The sequence below is a fragment of the Dermacentor albipictus genome, chromosome 9 (genome assembly GCF_038994185.2).
Source record: "Dermacentor albipictus isolate Rhodes 1998 colony chromosome 9, USDA_Dalb.pri_finalv2, whole genome shotgun sequence".
Taxonomy (NCBI): Eukaryota; Metazoa; Arthropoda; class Arachnida; order Ixodida; family Ixodidae; genus Dermacentor; species Dermacentor albipictus.
In genome coordinates this window covers 17096753-17122959 of record NC_091829.1, presented here as the reverse complement: position 1 = coordinate 17122959, position 26207 = coordinate 17096753, and the positions used below count along the sequence as shown (strand labels likewise).

The window sequence follows — 26207 nt, the reverse complement described above, 5'->3', positions numbered from 1 at the left end:
TCAGCCGAGTTGCGCTACCCACGTGTACCTCCGCCTCGACGGGACCAGCCAGGTACGCGCTGTCCGTTCCGCCAGACACCGCCGCCATCTCGCTAATGAGCTGGACGCTGCGAGAGGCATTGTTAATGGCGACAGCGCTAATAAGTTACGACTTCCGCCTTCATCCCCTCTGCCGGCGGCATTACGTCCCGAGGGAGGCGACGAAGTCGGTGTTATGGGGCACAAGTGTCGGCGGGGTCAGAAAAACACGAACCCGATTGCAAGGTCGAACGCAGTGCGCTACAGACATTGCAGGAACACGGCCGTGCGACTTTCGACATCCAGCGCCAAGCGTAACAGTAAAGCTTAGAAACGACAGAAAGCTGAGCTAGTTGGTAAGGATTCATTATGTATTACGAGTAGATAGCAGGCGTTCGTGTTGTCTACTTCTCTTGTGACCTGTCTGCACACCTCACCTATTTTTTTCTTTTTTTTTTGCACAGCGTAACAATAAACCTTTGGCTGGCCGCGTTATGTATCCCGTGCACCATATCCCATTAAGTAACGAAGTAGGGAAATGCAAGTTGTCCAGTTGCCAATGAAGCTCACCATGGTGGAGGCCACAAGCCCCGTTTTAGCATGAAGGCTCCCTAAATTTCACCTACTGCACACGCATACCTGCCAACACTCCCGAAACTTTTTTTTTTTTTTCGAAGTATACAAATTCTAGCCGGTGCTACGATTTCACGAATGCTGGATCGAGTTTTACGAAAAAATAGATTCTGTTAGCGAAAAATGCAGAACGGCGCATATTTTGAACAAAACGCATATATTAAATAAGTTCCGCTAGCAATTGTGATGCTCTCTTGTAAGCGCAAGACGGCGTATACGAGAAGAGTTCGTGCATCGGGTAAGCTTATTCAGACAAGTTCCCGAAGCAGTCAAAATCGGCACCAACGGAGTCGCCTACAAAGCGACTGATCTGGAAACAATGTCAGTCCCTGCTGTTCGAAGTTCGCTGCCGCTTTTGTGCTTCGTCTAGAAGTTAATTGCGAATAAATCCAACAGAAAGTGTTCGCTGAGAAACTTACATGCGACAAGTTATCTTTTAGCGCACTTTCATTGGAGTTGATTTTCCCCTACGCTTTCTCCAGCTTCATTGTTTCTTCATATTGTTGAGACAAAAAAAAGTAGAAAAGAAAGCAAGAACCACTAGGTCTCCCCCCCCCCCCCCCTTATTCTTCTCGCTTAAGGCTGTATTTTCGAACTCGTTTCTATGCAAAAAAGTAAGTTCTTACTGGCGGCAGCGAGTGTACTGGATGGAAACGGGGCTGTACCGCTACCCATGTTCTTTAGCGCGGATGGCTCTGGGCCTCGGAACAGGCAATGCGCGTTCGGAGGTGGCGGAACAATTCATCCTCCGTCGCAAGCCCGCGGACGATGACTGACAAGCTGGCGCTGGACCAACGAGAACAAGGCGAGGTGCGCGCGATCGGCGCAGACGAAATCCACCGGCAGGACCTCCCGCACGAGAAGGCCGCATCGGGCAAGGACGTCCGGATCCCGGCGCCGGCTTCGAACCGCGTACGTAATGTGAGCCCTCCGTCAGCTGTCCCACGGCCTCGGGGGGAAAATTCGGGCGCAGGGCAACGCACACCCGCTGCCAGGCACACAATCGGAAGTGCTGGGTCCTGCACTCACGCAGGCATCGCGGACACAATGGACCGCGCCGGTCACGCGTAAATACGGCGAGCGGGTCGGAGAAAGCCATCACGCCGACGGGGCGTGGCGCCGAACGAGTCACGGGGGCCGAGTGCAGCTAGGGGTTGGGCGATACCCCCCGAAAGGGTCCGTCCCACTCACGCGCGGTTCCTTGACCGTCTGATTAGCACGGTTCGAAGAAACACCTGGAGGGGCAGCCGACTTGAGCAGTGACCGCGTGGCCTGGAGGCGAAAGCCCCCGGCGCATTTGAAGCTCCGCGGTTAGTAGCGCGCACGTTGGTAGCACGCATTCATGTGTGCAGTTGGAAACAACGGATCCTTCCAACCTGCCATCTATGCGCTACCTTGTAAATGCAGTGTTAAAAAAAAAAAATTAAACGTGGCGTCCGTGACGCGTTTCCGGCTCCAGCATTCGCTCCGGGCGCACGCAGCCAACAAAAGCATGGCATTCGAGATCCGTTCCTTCAACCCAAAGGGAGCCGTCGCTGGAGTGGATTTGGACACCCCGCAATAGTAAAATACTCTGGTAAGCCAGGAAAAACACGAAAAACAAAATTGAAAGACGAACGGCGACGCCCCTCTGAACTTGGCGCACCGGCTCGACGTGACGTCATGTGTAGTGACGGCGTCCGATAGGGCCTGGCTAAATTGCTAGTAGCAAAGGTAGGGACTACATTGCGTTTTAAAAGAGGGGAAGAGTGAACCTGGAAAGCTTCTGGAACATTAACTGCGCCGCAGAGAGCGACATACGAGAAAAATGAATGACGTCGCAGTGCCGTAACGGCGCTAAAGCTTGAGCGGGAAGTTGCACTTTCGCTGCGCTACGACGACCGAAATACGAGAAACATATACCAGTGCCGGCGCTTGGGCACGAAATTAAACGGGAACTTTTGGTTTGGTTTGTAGAAGAAGAAAAAAAATTAAGCAAGACGTAATGAACGGAAACTGCAGTTTCCCCCCAAAATAAAGGAAACCAGTGAATCAGTTAAGTATGATTGTGTTTCTTGAAGAGACCGCCGCACAACAGGGCCCCATTGCCAATGTGCTGCAATTTCAACGAAGCGAAACGTGGCAACACAAGCGGCTATTCACACTCGCACGCAGGCGATGCGAAGCGAGCCACGCATTAACCACACGCCCAATACGTAGAAAGAAAAAAAGGAAACAAAAAAAAGAGCATACAAGGAATTATGACGCCGAGTTGCACGGTCCTATACAACACTGCGAGGGGACGAGGTCGTCGTACAAAACAAAGGAAAAGAAATTATAGGGTTTTACGTGCCAAAACCACTTTCTCATTATGAGGCACGCCGTAGTGGAGGACTCCGGAAATTTCGACCACCTGGGGTTCTTTAACGTGCACCTAAATCTAAGTACACGGGTGTTTTCGCATTTCGCCCCCATCGAAATGCGGCCGCCGTGGCCGGGATTCGACCCCGCGACCTTGTGCTCAGCAGCCCAACACCATAGCCACTGAGCAACCACGGCGGGTACAAAACAAAGGAAGGTTGCGCCGTCAAGGCCGGCAATTGCGATCGTACAATGCAACGCGCAAAGACGATGAAACAAAAACAAAACAAACCCGTGTTTGGACCCGAACGCAGGAAAAGAGAACTAGAACAGTCCATCTCGCTGAGATGACGGGGGTGGCCCGCGCACAGTGGGAACTCGCGGGTATCCAACAACGGCGCGTTCGCCGACGCGAATTTACGCGTGCAGTCGGGCGTAGCGCGGAGGCTGGCGCTGCGAGAGAGGCGTGGGAAAAAAAAAAAAAAAAGAACGGGAACGGGCGTGCCGAACACGCGAGCATGTGCGCGGCGCACATGTATAGACAAGCAGCGGGCGACCACGGGTACACAAAAGTCCGTTTACTTTGAAAAAACACCAGAATTCAATGGAAGCTACGCCCGCCCGTAAGACGCCACTTTCCACTGCGGTTCGGTGCATTCGCTCTGCACGCATTTTAACACCCTTGTGCGCACAAAAAGGTGCTGGGTTTGTCACGTGATGAACACCCTTAAGGGACAGGACTGAACCCTTGTTTTCCTTTGGGGAGGGGGGGGGGGAAGGGAGGGGAAGGGGCGATCTTTGGGGGCGACCTCGTGTGGATCGGTGACACTTGATATGAAATTCTATATAATCACCTCATGCAGAGACTACCGACTACCGAAAGTATGGAGAAATTGTATGATGCACCAGGTAAATTACGTTCGCTCCTTTCCATGACGTGGCGAAGGATGCGAACATCATTGATCCGAGGTATCGACACACATTCGACGAGTAATACCCGTGTCACACGGGCACATTTGGAAGGCCTTCCAGTCGACGGCCTTCGAAACGCCAGAACTCTATCGACTCAAAGGAGTTGTCGCGCTGCTACACGGCACTTTTGAAAGGCCGTTGAGTGGTTCCCGCGTTTCTCGCCAAATTGCGTGGCGTTGCGTATCTTTATTTTCGTTTTCATGTCACAAAAAGTTAAACGACATTAAAACCACTTAAAAGCACTATAATTTCTTTTATGTTTGTTTATACATTAAAACAATTGTTTATACATTGCCTTACATATATGTTTAGTTTTTAAGTTGCTCAGTAGCGAAACTGCGGCAACGTTTGCGTCGCTGCACGTCGCTGTTGTCGAGAGTGTGTGTAGTTCGCGCATATCAAGTGGCAAAAATACTTTATTGAATAATTGATAACACTCATATATAGTATTTTTAGAGCATTTTGGTTTGATTTGTTCTTTCTAACCGTGAGTTGGAGCACACTGAACGAGAGGGCATGTTCGCGCTGTTTCAGTTTCCGTTGCTCAAAGGCCATCGAGATTTCGATAGAGTTGTAAGGTGCTCCGTTGACTCGATAGACTATTGGCTCGACGGCCGTCGAAACCACCCGTGTAGCAGCTCGAACTTGACCTTTGAGTCAACTGACTATCGGTTGGAAGGCCTTCCAAACGCCCGTGTGACACGGGTATAAGTATTGCGATGTACCCGCCATTCAGGCGCGTATCCAGGATTTTTTTTCGGGGGGGGGGGGGGGGGGCACCACCTCCGCCACCACCACCACCATCATGTTTTATGTCCACTGCAGGACGAAGGCCTCTCCCTACGATCTCCAAATACCCCTGTCCTGCCGCCAACCGATTCCAACTAGCACCCGCGAATTTCCTAATTTCATCGCACCATCTATAGTTTTCTGCCGTCTTCTACTGCGCTACCCTTCTCTTGGTACCCATTCTGTAACCCTAATGGTCCAACGGTTATCTAACCGGCGCATTGCATGACCTGCCCAACTACATTTTTTCCTCTTGATGTCAATTAGAATATTGTCTATACCCGTTCGCTCTCTGATCCAAGCCGCTCTCTCTCTCGTAACATTATGCCTAGCAATCTTCGTTCGATCGCTCTTTGCGCGGTTCTTAACTTGATCTCAAGTCTCTGCCCCATATGTCAGCACTGGCAAAATGCAGTGAGTGCACACCTTACTTTTCAATAATAATAGTAAGCTTCCATTCAGAAGCTGGCAATGTCTGCCGTATGCGATCCAACCTATTTTTATTCTTCTGTGAATTTCCTTCTCATGATCAGGGTCACCTGTGATTAATTGACCTATGCAAACGAACTGCTTCACAGTCGCTAGTGGCCGATTGACGATCCTGATGTCTTGTTCCTTTGCCCGACTATTTATCATTATCTTCACCTTCTGCATATTAATATTCAACCCCACTCTGACACTCCCTCAGTTAAGGTCTTCAATTATTTGTTGTACCTCGTCATCGAGGTACAACAATGTCATCGGCAAACCGAAAGTTGCTGAGATATTTGCCGTCGATCTTTACTCCTAAGCCTTTCCAGTTTAATAGCTTGAATTCTAAGCACGCAGTGAACAGCTTTGGAGAAATTGTGTCTCCCTGTATGACCCCTTTCTCTATAGGTATCTCCCTACTTTTCTTATGTAGAATTAAGGTAGCTGTAGAACCTCTGTAGATATTCTTACGCGAAGGAAAAGTCCGTAAGACGAGAAACTACTTACAGATTATATTTACAACGGTTGCAGCGCGCTGACCGGTTAGATCCACAGCGCGAGCCCAGTTCGTTCTTTCTCCTCTTTTCTGGAGTGATGGCGCCCACGCGCCTCGTTAAAACAAACAAATACCACACGCATGCAGCAATATTTTCCAAGCTTTTTACGTGAGCGTTCTGTACTCCTTGATTACGCAGTGCCTCTATGAGTGCTGGTATCTCTACTGAATCAAATGCCTTTTCGTAATCTATATAAGCCACGTAGAGAGGCTTATTGTACTCTGCGGATTTCAAGATAACCTGAGCGATGATATGGATGTGATCCATTGTAAAGTATCTCTTCCTGAAGCCAGCCTGTTACCTTAGTTGACAAATTCAGCGCTTATTCTATTGGAGTTTATTTTGGTAAATATTTTACATAATACTGGGAGCAAGCTAATGGTCCTATAATTTTTCAATTCTTTAACATCTCCTTTTTTTGGATTAGTATAATGCCTGCATTCTTCCAGTTTTCTGGGACCCTTTCAGTCGATAGACACTTCGTATAAAGAGCCGCCAGTTTTCCAAGCATATATGTCTCCTCCATCTTTGATTAAATCGACTGTTATTCCACCTTCTCCTCCCGCTCTTCATTGTTTCATTTCTTGCAGGGCCCTTCTGACCTCATCGCTAGTTATAGGAGAGCTTCTGTATCCTGTTCATTACTGTTTCTAAGATGTACTGCGCTCACCGCGAAAGGCTAGAAAAAACACCCACATAAGCACAGCAGAGAAGTGGCTACGTGAGGCGGTTCGACCGATAACTGTAGAAGCGTCATTCAAAGCAAGTAATTGTTCTCCACTTCCGGCAGCGTTTTCTCTACTTCCTTTTTAAATAAAAAGATGTTGATCCATAAATATTCTCATAAACAACGGTAAACTTTTTTTTATTATTCGCTTTTCCTTGCAGTTTGGTTGTTGCCTTGGCTCTCTCCCTTAGTAGATCGCTTCATTTCTCAACTCCTTGCAATTTTTGTTTCCAGTTGCCAATTTTGCGCGAAAAGTGTTATACAATTAGGAAAAAACAGACGAGGTGACGGGCGACAGTCACCTCGCTTATGGTTTTAAGGGTTATTGCAGGGTATCATGATGGACGCACTTTCACATTATTTTATTTCCCACCTTATCTAACCCATATCACGTGTATGTGGTTGCGGGCATCTGACAGCCTCACGGCGAGCCGTAACTCAAGGAAATAATGAAGCAAAGGGAAAAGTTAAACGCAATTGGCGTTTTCTCCGGCCGCAACTCGTTCCAAGAGAGTACAGACAGCTCGGTAAAAGCCGCATCCCTTTCCTGGTCCCAGGATCAGCCTAAACAAAGAAGGTTGAACTAACAAAAGCAACAGCTATGCGCGTGACGGTTGAATAGATGGTGACGACTGAACGCATCTCGAGTTAATCGCACGGGTGCGGAATCTATGAGAAAACTGTTCTTCACATTACAAGAGATGCCGATAACTACCGCCATCTAAAAGGAGTGAAAAAGGCAGCATAATGCTGACCGATTAATAGCTACCAAGTCTCAACATTGATCTGGCGGCGCTTTAGGAATGTGTGAGGAGTGGTGGCGTGGGTGGGGGGTATGCCACGTGATTTCGGGGAGGGAGGGGGGCGCCCCCCCCCCTGGGTACGTGCCTGCCGCCATTGCATTCTATGGTTTTAGTCGACTAAAATTTTCAGACCCTGCAAACAGCCACGACGAATCAGGGCGGACGGGAATCAAGCGAAGAGCAAACTGTTAGAGGAAGAGACTCGGCAGCGCGAGGACGCGGGTGCGATGCCCTACTACGATGGCCGCAGCACGGTACTGGCGGAACATTAAAACGCTATGCAGCTAGCGTGGCCTCCGAGATCACACCGGCGCGATCTCGGAGGCCACGCAAGTGGTCGTAGTAATCCAGAACCTCCCGCTACACGGCGTCCCTAGCAGAGCCAGTGCTGATCTGCGGAGTTAAACACCGACCAGGAAAACCGATTATGTAGTGATTTTTTTTTTAACCTTTGTTGAACCACGGGCCATAGAAGGTTGTTTTCTGGAAATTGGGCATAAATGGTACTGGGTTGTTAAGGGGCAGCATCGAATCATTTGAAGGGACAAACTTTTTTTTGCTTTTTCGGGGCGATGTATTGTGGATCAGAGGCACTTGATACGCAATGACATGTAACCACCTAGTCCGTATCCTCTCCCTTCACGTTTCTTTCGAAGGGAAGCTGGATTACGGCACCGAAAGCTGTGCTCCGTAACAAAAAACATAATTAAGAACTCGTCACATCCCAGTAACAAAAAAAAAGAAAGATTATGAAAATGGAAAGGGACAGCTTCGCGAAAGCGAAAGACGGCGTCGAGAACAGAAGCCGCTACTGCAGACGACGAGAGAACAGGTTTTAACGCAGCGAGACGGCAAGAGCAAAAACACACGAGGAAATTCTCCCTGCCACGAAAACAAAGAAAATCGAGACGGAAGCGGGGGAAGGAGACAGCGTTGGGTTAAGTTATGCAAGCGAGACGGAACTGGCCGCCAAGCCACCGGCTGCAACCACCCACACCTACCGCTCCGCCATCGCACACACCCTCACTCTCCACACATTGCGGCATAATGTCCAAGTATACAGCGCCGGTCGGAAGCGAAGGACAGACGACCCAACCCGGTCGACGACTTGCGCGGCAGAAACTGGGCGAGCAGAAAAACCGAGACTGCGGAACACCAAGGTCGCAAACGCAACTATTATCGAATCGCGCAAAGCGAAACTCGTAAGCAAGGCTCGCGCAGCCAACAATAAACGGCAGATTGATTACAACATCCCTGCAGAGCAATGACCACTGAGCGATGTAGCTTGGCACCTGGTTTCTGTGCTGTTACGTACTACGTTATTTGGAAGCTAGTCCGTTGTACGCGCTTTGGCCCTAGTTGCGCTATAATAATTTACCCAATGTTTATATTATTACGATATCATCGAGCGATGCTCAAGAGACGAGCCGCCGCGAGAACGATGACGAAGTTGCTCGGTGCCCTTGGCACGAGCGAGTGTCAGCCTGGCTGCCTGGCTCCAGTGTATATAGAGTGTAAATAGCATCTTTCGCCTGTGCCTTTCCACACGTAACACTCTGGTGGAGGTGCTGGAATTTTTATTTTCTTAATGCATTCATGGTTTTCGCTCTTGTGCATAACAGGTGTGCTACCTCGCAATGTTACAACAGCGCGCCCGAGTATTTTCGCGTACTCGAAGCCCCCTCCCCCACGCTCCGCTTGCGTTACGCAGCACTCGTTTTGCGTTATTAGGCGAGTTCGAGGTGCCTTCCCAAAGTTTGACGGAAGAGTGACGGTTTGACGCACACTTTGACGGAAAAGGCAACTGATAGCGAAGGAGCCAAAAGTACCCACTTTATGTTGACGAGAGGCGTTCGGAAGGAGCCATAAACATTCGCAATGCACCGCGTTTGCAGCACATATGCGGAACGCGGATACGTTGCTTTTAGCATGTAACAGAATGGGTCTTTCACATTCACAGTTGTCCGTGGGGGACGCAACTTTTGATGCCCTTCTGCTAACTATAGTTTGCACTACCTGATGTTACAGCAGTGTTTAGGTTTCAAAGTTACCCTGCATAGCGCTATGTTACACATGGTCACAGCGTACTCAATATATTTTTTTTTTTACCACTATACGCTATACTTTAGTGTGTGTCCTTTCTGCTATAACCACAGGCGAGATCGGCAGCATTGAAGTAGATAAACGTACCAGGAGGTATATTAGGGGAAAATACGCTGTACGCGGATCTCGATAAAACGTTACACGAGTGTTAGTAGAAAGGCCCGAATAGACGGACGAAGAATATGTTGCCGTGCGCAAAAAACAAAACAAAAAAAAAACACCATCGGGCCCCACGTGAACCCGAAAGTCAAGCACCGCAACAGCGAACCGCAACTGCGGCAGTAAACGCGCCTAACCGAAACTATAAACAGGCGGGGAAGGCACGCCGTCCACTTTCTGCTCACAGCGCAAGCCTCGGTGCCGTTTAAGGGAACAAGCCACTTCCCACTCCGCGAAGCCTCGTCAAGAAGGAAGGCACGCCGGGGAGGTGACGAGCAGTCAAGCCAAGAGCGTACACGAAAAAACCGATAAAGCGAGGACGGGAACGAGACGAGAAGCGGGCGCCGATGAGGAAGAGCTCGCGCCTCGGCAAATCGGTGCACCGTTACGGAAGCCGGCGCGCAGAACCGAGCGCAAGCCAGGGGTTGGCGGGCGCTGCGGTATCGCAGAGGGTAGCCGCTGAAGTTGCTCAACGGCATTTCGTCGGTATAGAAAAGCGCGGTGTATATCAAGAGAATAGAACAGCAGATGCACTTGTATTGGAGCAAACGGTTCGAGAGAGGCCCTTTGGGGTTAATTACTCAAGTTTTCAGGCGTTTGATTAGTCATATCATAAGAAGCCAACAAACACCGACACCAGCGACAACGTAGGGGAAATTACTTGTGCTTAATAAATGAAATAAAGAAACGATAAATTAATGGAAATTAAAGTGGATGAAAAAACTTGCCGCAGGTGGGGACCGAACCCTAAACCTTCGCATTTCGCGTGCGTTTGAGTTATTCGTTTCACGGCTGCGATTCCACTTCTTCCACATTTACTAAACATTGTAATTTCCAGCGATTGCGCCTTCTGCTCATGGCTGCTACAACGCTTACCAAGCCAATACTAAAAACATGCACGTAGCAATGAAACAAGTCAGTAGATATAGCGTGCTTTGTTCATCGCTATTAGAATGCGGCGTGCCTACGGGAAGGTGTCTTCCGTTCGCTGAAACAGTGACGCTTGAGGAGTCGATAAGCAATAAAACCGCTGGAGTCCTCGTTTCTCCATTCCGCTGCAAGGTTAATAAGGTGCCTGACAGTCTGGACAACCTTGGGCGGAGGAGCTACATAGAGCGCGCTATTCATAAAACTGTTCGGGAAACAACAAAACAAAACAAAAAACGAGCCAATCTAATATGAAGGTGGATGACCAGCTTAGTGCACGACACAAAGGTGACACAGAATTTCGAACAAAGGTACGAACATATTGTCCTCATTTGTCGTCATCGTAACGATATAGGTACGCACACACATTCGCTTATCACCTCTTATTAAATGCGTCCGTCACCTAAGACAATGAACAGCTGATACCCTCTGTGGCTCATACCCCCTAAACGCGGCCTCCTCATTAAGACGACAGAAAAGTGCAATTCTACGCTAGAATGATGAGCGGCAACGGAGCCAGCGGTGGGAAGACAAGACGACGACGAACGCGCGAGCAGTGACACGAGCGCGTTCGCGCGGTTGGCGCCGAAAAATTTTAACAGTCCTTTTTGAAAAGTTGTATAAAACATTAACAGAAACATCTGGTGTTACCCTTGTGCTTGGGCCCTCTTTGGGTCCCCACGCATGACAAGGGTAGTTAAAGAGCGCGCTACATTTCCCGAGCCAGAGTGGTATGTGCCATTAAGCTTGGACCTTTCCTGCACTGTCACCAGGATCGGCCCACATGACAGTTTCTGCACACAGACGCCATGAAACTTAGGATCTGAGTCATACACAGCTTCGCTGGTTAAAAAAAAAAACGAAAGAAAAAAATTAAAGCCTGCGTATTTGCCGCTGATCCCTATAGGGTCAGTGCTTGCTCCTCACCTCGCAGCTGCTATAAAGTAGTGCACCGTATTGGCGACCGAGGACAGTTACGAGGCCTCAAGAACAAGGCGCAGTGACCGGGCGGTGCCAGGCAGGGAGAAGACGGACGGACCCCCCCCCCCTCCCCCCTCCTTCTGTTCGAAGGGCGCACACAAACCGTGGCGGCGGCGGAGAGCGACGTCTCCAAATAAGGAGACAAGGCGCGCGCTAACGGCGACGACGTGTGGGACGCGCGCTAGCACCCGTGCATTCTATTCTGCAAGGAGCGGGGAGGCAACCCGCGAAACCCTCCTCTCTCCGGCGCAGGCCAGAGTCTGCCCACACGGTGCGCGGCCACCATTGGGCCAACGCTGGGCCAGCCGCTGAGGACAGCTCATGCAGAGAGACAGAGCACCCTTGCGCGCCTTTTGGCTGCCAAACGGAAACACGCGGTCTGTGCATCTGCATCTCCGTCCCCCCGAGACTCGACTCCGAGCCACACTTGTCGAAAGGGGACGCGGGTAAAGTAGCTCCTCGATAGGCATGACGGAAAAAGCAACTCCTTGTGGGGGAGCCAAAATTACCTACTTTATGTCGACGAGAAGCGTCCGGGAGGAGCAGCGACTCGAACGTTCGGAACGGCCGTCCCCCGCCCGCCCCCCCTTCAGAGTAGTCAGAAAATGGAAAGGCAAAAAAGTGGTGACGGCTGACTAACGGTGACGGAACTGAAACTAAGTGCTTCGGTTCCTGGCGGCCGTGGCGCCGTCGCTTCGGGCTCGAAAGCCTCGAAGGCTTCCTCACTCGCGGTCGTGCCACACAGAGGACGACTGCAGCGATTCTTAAAACGGACGACTGCGAACACCACCGTTAGAACTCACCCCAGTCCACACCATAGCGCCAAGCGTAAAGGCGCCCAAACACTTGTAGGTAACCGACGTATTATTCATGCTTTGGTTATTCCGATAGGTAACACCGACCAGACTTCCTGTGCGATTCGCCGGTGGAAATTTAAAAAAAAAAAATTTGCGAAATCATAAAAATCAGCCCGACTGTTGTATATAAATGTGAGCTAATGGTTTATAACGGTGCTCGCGTAGTCGTTTCTGTACACGTGTTCGCGCCTACCGTCGCTTAACGCATAACGGTTAGCGTAGTAAGAGCAGTACGACAAGCCAACGCCGTGTCAATTTGTGCAACAAAATACCTTTGAATGAACATCAAAGTGAGGAGAGCGCTGTAGTCTGCTTAGCAAGGTACCGCATACACATGGCGTCACAAGCCAGTGATACGCCGCAAATAACATCTAGCCGAGCATTATTTGTGCTAAAGCCGCACACTATGTATTAACCTATGGTCTAAGGGGGGCTGCAACCCCCCTCCCCCCCCCCCGACATCCAGGGGGCCCCATGACAAATGTTTCCTTGACGGGCAGTTAATTTTAAAACAGACCCTCAAGCGTCGTCCAGGGCGTTTTCTACCCCGAGAATTCCAGACAAGTACCTCGTAGTAGCCGAAGTAAACGCAAACAATGTGGTGCGACGAGGTGACCGCCTGCGACCTGCCATGACTTTGTTATCGCCTATATAAGAGACGAGGTTACATCTCTTGGTACAAGCACTTTCTTGTATTCGCCCAAATTGTAGGTCACATATGCAGATTAATTTAGACTTTTCATGTATAATTATATATGTTTTCCTTTACAACACTTCTTTTTCCTGAGCGATGGTGCAGTTCGTGGATTTTTTTGTTAACTTCGTTAGATAACGGAAGAACATTTTCTGGAAGCAGAAATGTAAAGATTACACAAAAATGCAAGAAGTCTGCGTACGTTCACAGGCGTGTAACCTCTTATGTGATAAACTTGAAAGCAGCGGGCGAAACTTGGAACAGTAAATATTTCGCATCTTAACCCACCAACGTGATCATGGCCAATGCGGCCCCGAGGAACATTTATCCCTTGGCTACGAAATTTCTTAATCCGGCATTGCCCGCAGTGCGGCTGCATCGAAATGCGGATTATGTAAAACCTAACTAAAGCAGTGGTCGCCTACCATCCACGCACTTTCGAACGGTAAACATTACAGAGCGGGTAAGTTATGAAGAGAGAGAGAGAGAGAGAGAGAGAGAAAGAGAGAGAGAGAGAAAAAAAAGGTAGGTATGTGAAGCACCCGCGTTTAGTATTCATTACTATTCCTGCCGCTCTCGTGACGTCATCCTGGTGATACGCTAGATTCCACACCTTCTGGAGCAGGAACCACGCTGCAAAATGCAATGTGACGGGTTATTACGAGTTGCAGTCAGCAAAAGAAATAAAGCTGACAAATGGTCTGCGAAGTGCGCCGAAATAAGGCACGGAAGTATAATCATGCGCCTGTTTAGATGAGAAAGTCGAAATACTTTTTTCGGGACTCCCGCAGTCGGAGGTGTTTGTCAATATGCGTTATTTACAGAGCCGCGATATCCCAGTCACGTGACGACGTGACGTCACGCGACACAACGCGGGTGATGCCAGGCTAGCTTTTTTTCGTAGCGCAGTGTAATGATACAGTCAACGGGAAGAGCCCCGTTTAACGGGACACGAGATTTGTGAAATGAAGCTTAATTACCGTGGCGAGTGTGCACAGAAACTCGGATTCAGAATTTATGCGCAGTAGCTTTGCGACCTACGCAGTATTTAATTGAATTCAACGGTGACGCCAGGCCTTAACAGGGCAGAGATTCCAATTTGTCGACTGCAGGTATCGTACTACTCGCAGTGTGACGCGAAGTTTTTACAAGGGGCGGCAAAGGAACACGAAACGAGCACAAACTGGCAACCAGTTTTTCTCGTCCCTTAGGTATCGCGCTGGTCATCAGCACGGAATACAAATTCGCCCAACGTTCAGTAATTTAAATTAGTACCTTCGTTACAGCGAACTCCGCTCCCCCCCCCCCCCAACTTATAGTAAGCAACGCTACTAAGGATACTAGATTTGTCCCATTCGCGACCCAAAAATTGTGCGTCACATAAACGACAGATACAGGCATGATTCGTGCAATTCCATGTCACACTAAGCCTCGTACTCCAAACCCATCTCCCCACCGAACGTGCGAAGAAACGAAAGAAGCAAGAATCGAGGTGTCACAGGTGTAACTGGCATGCCACATTCAAACTTTAGAGAGCTTCGGAGATAGAGGTACGCATACGTTTCGACGTCAAAGGGAGGTGGACGACAACTGCTCAACAAAGCCGCGTGGGTCAACTTATCGAATACGAGTCACCGTGTATGCTCTGGTCTGATGACGCCAGCCTTTTATCACAGTGTCGCAACTTCGCACATCGATCCACTTGTGACCGCAAAGTATCATGCAACGGGAGAACGCTTCAGCTCGTGACGGCAGGCGAGCGTGACTTACACGAGACATGGCTGATCAGACGACGTTCAACGAGCCAATTAACGGAGTCCATCGTCGCGCTAGTAGACGATGACGGTGCAATAAGAGTGCCGGCTACTGATGCGCGAAGTCTTTAGCAGCCGGTACAATTAGGAAGCCGTCCTCAGAATGATAGGCAGAGGTGACAGGCCGTTTTGTATTCAGAAACTACCGTGCACTTTTTTTTTTAAGAAATTACCACGCGAAGAAATAATGGTCCTGGCGTCATCGACACGATGACTTAATGACAGCAAAATTTGACGAATTCGCGTAGCAATAAGGCTATAATAGGTACGATAACGCCGCTCATTAAAAGCGCGGTGCGCGATTTTTTGTTATTTTTTTATGCCTCTGTCTTCACTGTATTATTATGCACACTTTACTTTCTGCACTTCGAATCAATCCTATTCGTCAACCACAAGGTAGAGTGTGCACGTAGACCAGCATTGCTAATTGTAGCCACGTGTAACGCGATATTTTGTTGGTCTTGATCTATTCGGAATGTCACATGGCCGTTTGACAGCCAGAAGTTTAGCCAAATCTGTGCACTGACCATCATAGAACCGTCGTGCTTCGCAGCTGCAGTAATTTTTGTGCGCAACTATAAGCCGAACTATGAAGGATGCCACGAGCTCGTTGCTAAGCAAATGCACAGAACGATCGCTAAATGGAAGCTACAATGATGTCCGACGAGAGGGTTACGGATAAAGAGTGCGCTCCTTGCATGCAGTAAAAATATTTGGACAGCAAAAATAAACAGCCTAAGACCGAAAAGGTAAACATTCCCCGTGCTGTGAATAACGAAACTATAGGCTTAAGGCGAAGCGACGACAGCTTCTGAAAAACACTCGGCATCATAAATTCCGTAGACGGGAAACCGGACCAACACGCGTTCCCTTAGCGATGGCATACACTTCTCTTTGCTTCATTGCGCGGTGATGCGCGAAAAGCCGTTGAACTGTGACTAAGCGCGCCAGTGACCTCACCCTCCTTTTTAAAAAGCGGCGCATGCCGCTGTTCCAGCTGCAGCAGAGTTTAAACCGCGCACAGCTTCTCGCAGCTTTATTATTTTATTTTGCCAGCTTTCTATTTTGAACACGCTCAATCTCTTCCGGACGGAGTGCTCTAAACGCCTGTCGCGTCGTCTGCTAGAGGAGATCGCTCGTCTGCCATTAAAACCGCGCAGTGCTGTTAAAGCTGGAGCTGGCGTCAAACTGGGTGGAAACCATTGAAGTTGTTTAACCTAAATTAAGTTTCACAACGTGTAATGAGCCAGCCACGAAGCGAGGACTTCATGGTGGACTTTTTACGTCAGACAGGACGTAAAAACGACATAACGCCATTAGCACGTGACCAGTGGCGTAACCAGGATAGTTTTCGGGGGAGACAACAGGACGAGCGCTGTCGCTGTGTGTTTTCAATTGTTGTCTTCGTCGCGATGCTTCCAAGTTTTACTCAAGATGAATCAACTGGCCCAAATCAAGTTATTGCCACTTTATTCTGTACATAGTCGAATTCCGCCATATTGACAAATTTGTTAATGGCGCTATTTTGAACCGATGTGTACATAGCACCTCGGAAACGGGGGGGGGGGGGGGTCACGTGCCTCGTGTTCAGTTTTCCTGCATAATAAAGCATACACATACGCGGAACATCGCGATGTTCTTTGAACGACGCCAGAGTAACAATACAACGAGTGCCCGCGAACCGCCGTTTGGGTGAGGGGGGGGGAGGGGCACTAAGAACGTGGTGCCATTTGAGCACAGCGTAAAATAAGCACAGAACGGCAACACAGCGAGATACGCGATGCTACAGGGCTGAAGCCTCGACGACGTGTTGCACACGAGACAAGCGTGGTAACCAGGAGACCGAGCGAAGAGACAGCTGAAAATGTCAAGCGGACGAAGGCATTCAGCACTGGAAAGCCGCGACCGAGGTGACAGGCCCTGTCACACAAGCGAACTGGGGAAAGGCTGCGATGAGCGACAAAAAACACAGAAGAAAACGAACGAACAACACGAGCGAGCGAGACGTAGCAACAAACCTGCGGCCCGGCACGACCGCCACCCCGGAAACCGAGTAAACAAAGCGGGACATGCGGATAGCGACCACCGACATCACACACACTCGCAGGTCAGTGGGCGAGCGTAAAACGCAAAAACGCCGGCTAGGAGAGGACTACAAGCGGTTGCGCGCGATGCCCAAATTGCTGTGCGGCCGAGAATCGCGCCTCGCGGAAAACAGACCAACCCGCACCTTTTCTTTTTTTTTTTCAAGTTTTGTTTTCTTTTCTTTTTTTTTGTCAGCGTATTTTCTTTCCCGCGCCAGTTCATTTTATGGCAAGGGGTTAGAAAAGACTCGTTTCTAGTTTCGCACCGGTCCCCGCTAAGTATTTCCTCATGAAGCGGCACCCCTCGTGGCTGGTATACAAGGAGAATATCGCAACGACTCCGGCAGAAGTCGCATCACCTCGACGCAGACACCGACGACGCTGCTCGATGTGACCCAGAGATTAAACACTGAAAAGGAGGCAACCCGGCTTCGCAATACGTGGGCGACAAAACAAAACGCGAGAAAGCAAAAAGAGAACCTGGTCAACAGAAAAAGAAACCAGATCGATGAAACTGGAACTCCTGCAGGGAAGCATTACCAAGCGAAACAGCAGAGAGCGCCGAAACGTAACGTTAAACGGACAGAACTAAACCTCGGTAAAGATAAACGCGCCGCCCCAGAGCAAGCCAGTCAGAGGGACAGCATTTAAACGAGTTAAACGACCGTGAATGTCTATAGGCATGGCATGGCCTTGACGGGTGAGGAGGGGCCGTGGGATCGGAGACGAAGCGGAGAGAGACCACAGCGAAAGCTGACATCCCACACCCCCTAATTGGTTTACGTGCTTGGTCGATTCCCTTTTATTTCTTCCGGTTCTCTGGAACTACGGGATGATGCGACAGCGACGGCGTTCTACGAAAGCAGTGGTGCATGCCTGGGCAGTGGTCGACGGTTGCGCTTTTTGAGGCAGATAACCGCCACGGCATCTTAGCCCGCGCTTTCGACGACACGGTCTTCATTCCGCTACGGTCAGTTACGGTGTCGCTTTCACGGTAGCGCGGACGAAACGACAGCCTGCCTCGTAGCATGCTGCAATGCGCGCGAGCAGTATCTTTTTTTTTTTTTCGTTGTGCAAACAGTCATTGTTTCACCGCATAGCAGCCGACTCATTACGCTTTGAAGCAGTTGCTCGGTGACTTTGCATAGTTGTAGCAAAAACGGTCTCGCGTTAGCTTAGGAATTACGCGAGGCGTGCTGTTTGGTGGTTACTGCCGCTGGCACAAAAACCCGCTCCCTCAAAAAAAGAAAAAAAAATTGGGAGGTCCTGGGCGGCTATCGAGCAAACCGCCAAGCGACAGCCAGCCCTCTCGCATGCAGACGGCGTACACATACACCGCGCCTGCGCTTAATATAACAGTGAAACCCCACGAACTTGCCGAGACCATTCCCCTGTCGTATAAACAGAGTGAGCATCGCTCAGAAAGCGGGTCAGCCTCTTGCGTGTCTTCTTTTTCTTCGCGGCGAGCCCAGTGCTGGCTCGCATCACCTTAGGGTTAGGTTCAATGAAAACGTCCGCCCAAGGCGGAAGCCTCACCGTCGGTGCGTTGAATGTCAACGCTGGCGCCAATCCTTAGCCCTCCCAGTTGTGCAGCCATTTTGGTAGTGGACGCAACAGTCGGGTCGAATCAGGGCACAAATTATTCACGGGCACGCATTGACAGCTATAAAACTAGTATGAACGGACTCCTTCCCGAGACACAGTTTAAATAGGACTTTTACGATTGGCCATTGGTCGTTGGCTGACTTTGCTCGCTCCAGTGTGGCCAGCCGAACCAAGATTGAGCGCTACGTTTAGGAAAGTTCAACCACTGAATAACAACAACAAAACAGCTACACAAACGTTCTTGCTTACTATTGGCCCTGATTTTTTTCTACGCTAATAACTTGTATTTAAAACTAGTAGATGTGGTGTTCACTTTGCCTCAGATCTCCTTGAATCTTTACGGCTGTTTAAAACATGGCTCCTATGACGTATATTTCATCTCTTTATTGTAAAAGCATATCCTCCGAGATCTGTTTTTACTATCTAGCGCGTGGATATGCACGTAGTATCAAGTCTACATAAATGTAGAAAGAATGCTACGTTACACAATAGCTCAAAGGCTGCACTAAATTGATTGTGAAGCTTTTTTTTTCTTGCTTCATAACGCATGAAGCACGCTACGTGCATCAGGACATCCATGGCTTCCGAGGTTTCGGTGTAGCAAGTCGGTCCATTGCCTCCTTTACTAGATGCCTGCGGAACCACCTTCGGCACAACCCTTTGGGTGTGCTTTTTAGAGGTTGGTTGCCTGGCTCTGCAATAGCTGTCGCCTATACTGCATGTAAGCATACGCTGAGCTATGGTTGAGGTAAATGGCCTTCGAGATTGGCGCACATAAATGAAGATCTCGGAAAGTACACGAGGCAATGCTCAGTGGTTACGCCAGCCGCACTGGTTGATGCACTCAGCAGCAGGTATCTTAAAGGTCAGTCGCATCAAAATGTGAAAAGTCGTGTATAAAGAACACTACCATAGCCGCTCCACAGGCGCCGATTCAGAGTACTAGAATATGCTGTAGCGCCGAGAAAGACCAGCGGCGAACATGTTCCAGAAACCAGGCTTTTGTTACTCACATGTCAAATTTACACGTATAAACGTATGCAGCCGATCGCAATTACTGTAAATATTGCTTCGAACAATATTGTGACTGAAAATGGCCACTTCGCGGTTGTGATTATACGATAACGCGCGCCTTATTTGAAATAGTTTCGATATAACGAATCTCGAAGAGGGCGAGAGTGAAGACTGACAGAGAACACTATTCTAAATTCAGATATTACATCGCAGCAATTTAGCCTGAACTATTTGTAGTGATACCAGGAGTGCATTCCTGTCAAACACAAATAAAGGTAGCCAGAACTTTGTGCAGGAATGTTTACAGCCACATCAGTAAGAAAATAAAATGACAAAAGTGAATAGATTTTCCACATCTTTTTGAGAGGATGTGAAAAATCATCCCAAAGACCATTACTAAACGCTTGATGTTAATCTATGTCAGTCCAGCAAGATATCAAACACTGCTAATCCCCCCCCCCCCCCCAAGAAAATATGTTATTTTACTTTTCAAGGTTTCGTCCCTCTCAATTAAAATGTGCAGCAACAAAAACTAACAAGGCATTTTCTAGCATGCAAAGTACAAATATTTGTATTTACACAACTTGTGTTTGACTTTACATTTATTTTTTAATAAATGGCAAAGGTAGCAGAGGTTGAACACCGGTACAATGCCATTAAGCTATTTGTCGTTTCTTTAACACTGCATTTCAATTAATCAGTCAGCGCATATATCAGCGATTTCATAGCTTGAGCCCATTGCTCAGCGTCTTATCATTTCTCAGCTCTCACTCTCCCCAGGCATTGTACAGCCATTTGCAACAAATTTATTTGAGGATGCTGATATGGAAGCATAGAGGAACAGGCTGCTGCAACTGTTTGCTACCACATTCCCAGTATTTGTAGCAGACCTCATAGGAAGCATATTTTATTTAGAAAAGTTTATTTTGAGAAATGCATCTTTCAAGTGCAGCTGCAAGGATCCTTAAGAGCTTCCCAAAATTTAGGGGCCTCATGTACTTGAACATGCTTTTCTATATTCAATGGACGAATGAATTCTAGAGTTTTATGTGCCAAAACCAATTTGATTATGAGGCACGCCGTAATGGGGGACACCGGATTAATTTTGACGACCAGAGGCTCTTTAACGCGGCCCCAATGCACAGGACACGGGCGTTCTCACATTTCGCCCACACCGAAATATGACTGCGGCGCCTGGGATTTGATTCCGTGACCTCGTGCTTGGCAGCGCAACACCACAGCCGCTAAGCCACCACTGTGGGTTCTGATATTTAACAAGCTCGACAAATTGTGCGTGCCTTCTGGCAAGCTACAATTACTCCGACATCAAAGTATTCTCGCGCAAGTCATAAAAGCAAGTGATAATACACAAAAAGTCATGCAGTGCACATCGCTTTATTTAAAAAAAATGAAACAATCTTTTGAATGGGTGTGCGCAATGCACTAGTGAAAATAATATAATCCCACATTATCAGCCATCTTTTCACCACAAGATACAAAGCAGCACAGGTCTAAACTGCCAAAGCTGCTCAGTATACGTTGACTGACATAATATATTATGTGTAAAAAGAGACCGATAGTACATTAAATATGCTCCATCTAGAATAAGAAAAAAGAAAGTAATCACTTATTTCTAACAAACCGTCTCTCACAGTTAAGTACACCATTAACCCCAATAAACAGAAGAAAGTGATAATTCGGTCCAAAGCAAAGGCACACTTTAAATAACCAAATTGACCAAAGAATACAAAAAACAAGAATCAGTATGCAATGGAAGTACATAGCTTATACCTAAACATAATGTACAACATGAAATCATAGCTGCGAGACCATTGGGGAGAAAAAAAAAACGTACTACACCTTTGCATAACACACTGACAAAAATGACATCTGTATGTGTAGAATAAGCAGCTAGGTATAAACAAGGAAAATGGTATCTCAATATAAAAAAGAAGCATTTAGTTAGACGAAAATGTGTGTGTGTGTGCGTGTGTGTATGCATACGCACATACATAGTCATTTAACAAGTGGCAGATGACAGTATTGAACAACAGGAAGAACATGGCGTCTAGCATACCATTTGTGTCTCAAGTTCATCTAAATAACAACGAAACTAAATGTCAGCATTCAATGCTGTCTGAAGCAGATGATACCATGTGGTCACTAAAACTAAAAAACGGGCTCGTATGTTGAAGTCCAATGCTGCAGCTAGCCTGTCATGTGATGAGTCAAGATGTGGAAGAAACTGCAAACACAAGGGCCATGTGTAACAACCCTGTTTAACTCTTCCTTGTTTCTTTCACAAGTTCTCGTAGATGCACTCATGCTAAAAGGCATAGAACTTTCCCTCTCCCCCCCAATGACAACAACTTCCACTATTACTTGAAAAGCATTTTAACGCAAGTAGACACGGACAAGAGGGAGGCACGTCTAACTTCAACGAAACTGAAGTGAACGCCCTATGGTGTCTGCAGACAAGCAAGTGCAGGAGGGTGAAAGCCCCTGCAGTGTGCTAACTTCAATATGGTTGAAGTTAGATATGTACTCATTTTGTCCTTGTCTGCTTGCACTAAAATGCTCTCCAAGTACATTTATCAACATGCTCGACACACAGCCATATTCCCATTAATGTTTTCCAGAGTGTTCAAGGCACATCCACAAGAAGGAACAGAAAACGTGTTGGAACATTGCCCCTACCCCCCACCGGTGAGTTGAAATTTTGATTCTTCTTCCATTCTTTTTCCCTTCACCACTACCGGGAAAGTTAACTTACTTTACTGCCCCCTATATCTCACGCATGAGTAAAAAAAATGTTTTCTTCCTTTGCCTCAGCTTTGTTATTTCGATATAGTTGTCATGTGACTGCAATCAAGCTCCTTGGTTTTTCACATTCATCTTGCTCACTAGTGACTGCAAAAGTATTTCAGCTGTTGCACATGCCACGTTAAGCTTGATCCAGTACTTAGAATAGAGATGAAAGAGACAGCAGCTTCAATGAGAACTTTTACAATGAGCTTTTAAGTTGCAAGAGCAATGTTAAAATGCTCACAAACTTTAGCACAGCACAGCTTTACATAACCCAATTAGCAGACTTGCATTTCTCGTCTGTGCCATTTGAAATCTTTGCCTCAACAGGGGCGGATAATATTCTGGGGTTACTATGTGGCACATAACAAAGCAATCGCACAACCCTAAGAATGCTTGACGATTGACATAAATGAGCTTAGCAGCCTCTACAGCGCTACCTAGGTAAACTTCTTCACCCACAGGTCATTGCAATCTACACAGGTCTAATATTAACACTTCTTAATGCTTAAACATTAGTGCTTAACTTATGAAGGTAGGCTAATGCTGAAAAAAAAAAAGAAGTAAATCTGCTACAGGGCCTAAGCCACGCATTAATCCAGATTGCAAGAGAGCTTTGAATGTCAAGACTAAGCTCAGTAAGTTTGACAGCAATACTTTCCAGTGACCACTGATGCTACCTGTGCAACACCAGTGGTAGGTGAATGAGTAATGAATGAATGAATAAATTCAACAGTAACAACAGGAGAAGTAATGAAACAACAAGGTGTGACAAAACACAGTCACAACGTGAGAAGATAGTCAAAACAAAATCATGTTCGTTGGCAAGCTGCATCATGAAACAGCGCAAGGCTGCAAAGGCCTTAGCATTGAAATGCACGTAACAGCAGTCTCAATATTGAAAAGACTTGGTGAAAACAAGATACATTTACAATGATAGTCATGGCAAAGGCTGGGCGCTTTCAAGTGCAGCACAAGGTGCCACAAGAAGGCACATTCAGTTTACATACCCTTATACATTACACACACATGCATGACACAATCACACTATAAAAACATACTGCTGCCGTCAGACCTAACCCAAACAGTGAAGACATCTATAGCAGCTTAGCTTTAAGAAACACGAGCTGTCAGAGGAAAACATTGAATGCCTTGGAAAGAAGATGCATACACTAGCACATTCAGTGCACCCCACAAGAAATCTCTAGTACCCTCTGTAGGAGAAGCAAAAAGGCCCTTTAAAGCGGGTTAGGGTTACTGGCAACTGTACTTGCTTGCACAAACAACAGGCAATGCAATATACCATAAAGCTGGTCACGGGAACTTCCACAAGAAATAGGCATATTTGGTAGCATACATGCCTCTAGTTGGCTACAAATTAACGGGCTGCACAATGAACACCTTCCCTACTTGGTTGGCTCAACAGTAAACAGCTCAAGCAGCTATAAATGTACAAGGGGTCAATACTACCGGTAATAAAACATCAATACACTGCACGCTATACGGGGCATTAAATATCTCTGCATAAGCTGCACAAGGCACAAACACTATATGCTTAGGTGCTGCGTGGTGAAGCGAACGTGACACCATTGGGAAGCCTGCTGCTTGTAAACAGATCATCAGCACAAACTCTTCTTTAGTCACCATTCTAGTAGCGTGCCACAGAAGGACACTACCAACTTTTGTTCAAAGTGCTCAAGGAACTTACTGGAACCTCTCGATCACATGGCCACATCTAATGCTCGTTAAAGCAACTACTCAGTGAACTTTGCGAATGGCAAACCTCATGGTTTATGAGTACTGCTGAAAAAGGCACTTCTGGCGTTACCTGGCCTCAGGAGGTTTTGCGAAATACACCATAGATTTCATAACTTTTTTTTTATTTGTCTGAAACAGACTGAGGCAAGCTGCAGTAAAGGTCTGCATAATTAATGAGGCCGCCTGATGTTCTTAACTGAACAGTGAGATCTAAGTGCAAACTGCACTTTTGCATTGTCTCCAACAGGATGCAGTTGTTGTAGCTTGGAAGTGAACTGCGATGCATGCTCAGAAGGTATACGGTGTAGCCACCATGGCAAAAGGACAACTATAAATGCAAAGCGAATGAGTAAAACAGCAAAATCTGTACTCATAGTAAGGCTTTGCAATAAACATTTCGCTAAACGCAGATCAGGATTGACTTGCCTATAGAACGGTGTGGGAACACTACAGGTATTCTCGGAACAACTTTAAAGGGACACTAAAGGCAAATAATAAGTCGATGCGGACTGTTTAAATACCATTCTTGAAACCTCGCAATGCTTGTTTAGTGCCAAGAAAGGACTTAGTTTACAAGAAAATTCTAATCTCGCGCCACCTAACTGGGGGCGTGGCGATGCTGCATACGCCATCACCACCCTTTGCTGCCGTCGGTGAGTAAAACGGCGCCCGAGAGACGGCGGCACCAAGTCAAGACAGAGCAGTGGATTCGCCACTGCAGCTGCTTTTTGGTCAAGTGACAGACCGTTGGGGCATCCCGCAACATAACATGGAAGTTGAATTCTCTGCTACTGGCAGTTTGTGAGAGTTTCGCGAGCCAGAAAAACCAGCACAGCGCTACGCAATAACAAAACTGCTGAAACGTGAAAGCGTGGGCGGCTCAGAGTCGAGCGAAGATGAAGCCTTTCGCCGTGCCGCGTCATTGTCGAGGGTAATTAAAATGTGTTCCTTTTTCTAAAAATAAAATAGAACTGGACAAGTACTATTTTATTTCATCTTATAGTACAATACAATTACGTATTTTGCAACAAGTGGTTGAGTACTAGTGACAATTTAAGAGAAAGCTTTTGCTCGGCCCCAACTCCGATGCTGCCTATTCAAATACATATAAAACGCAAAAATGTTTTTCTGAGATACCCCCTGGGCCGATTTTGATGAAATTCGTTGCATTTGAGAAAGTTAAATTCTAGCGACTATTGGAAGCGGAATTTCGATTTAGGGCCTCAATTTTGTTGTAAGAATTTTCAAATATCCGAAAGTTTGAAAAAAATAGAATCACCAAGTTTACAAATTAATAGCTCTGCATCAAGAACAGATGTCGCAGTTCTGTAAATGGCAACCATTAGATCATTGAAAGCGGACACATTCGATGTGTCATTTTACATCTTGCGTGAATTTGTTATGTTGGTTACAAGGGTCTTGCAAAAGCTGTATTTTCATATTACTAAATTTTTGTACAGTCATGTGTAACATATCAATTTTGTTCGCTTAAGATGTACTATCAGGTGCGATTCACAGAATTGTATTATCGTTTTTCGTTGTTGAGTTACAGGGTTGTAAACTTGATAGTTTCATTTTTGAAAATTTTTTATTTTTGCAAATGTTTAATAAAAAATTGACGACCTAACTCAAAAATTTGAAACGAACAGTCACTAGATTTTAAGTTTTTCTTTTAAATGCAAAAAACCTCGTCAAATTTGGTGCAGTGGTTGCCGAGAAAAACGAATTCTGCTTTTACAAGTATTTAGATAGGAGCACCCGAGCTAGAGCTTCCTCTTAACTGAGGAGTGCTTCGTCATCGGGCAAGTACTTGAATGTCCCGTGGGAGTCTCTAATCATCTCCTGCATTTACCTCAACATTTCGATTATTAAGGTTCTGTTCGCAATAATGTTGACGCCTTAGAGATTCTGGAGCACTAATCTAAAACTTTAGCATCACTTAATATTTGCCTTTAGTGTCCCTTTAAGAGGTCGACCTCAGTTAGATCATTAAAGGTTTGGCTTAAACCTAAGTCAAACTCATTTGAGATCGGCACTAGTATGAGCGTAGGAAGTACGTACTAAAACCATGTGGGCTCTTTTAAAAACTTTTGTTA

At 47.1% G+C, this 26207-nt stretch overlaps 1 protein-coding gene across 8 annotated transcripts in view; it reads right to left on the bottom strand.

Moving 5' to 3' along the window:
* Positions 1 to 18683, bottom strand: part of LOC135903711 (kinesin-like protein KIF2A) — a 57740-nt gene extending 39057 nt beyond the window's left edge. For 6 of the 8 annotated variants that reach the window (XM_065434068.1, XM_065434069.1, XM_065434071.1 and 3 more), the window contains exon 1: positions 18466 to 18683. In XM_065434068.1, the coding sequence (XP_065290140.1) occupies positions 18466 to 18526 (61 nt within the window). In that variant the 5' untranslated portion in view covers positions 18527 to 18683. Of the gene's footprint in view, positions 1 to 5730; positions 5800 to 18465 lie in introns of those variants that run through there. The other 2 variants (XM_065434075.1, XM_065434073.1) reach the window with 2 other exon arrangements.
* Between the last annotated feature and the right edge of the window lie 7524 nt (positions 18684 to 26207).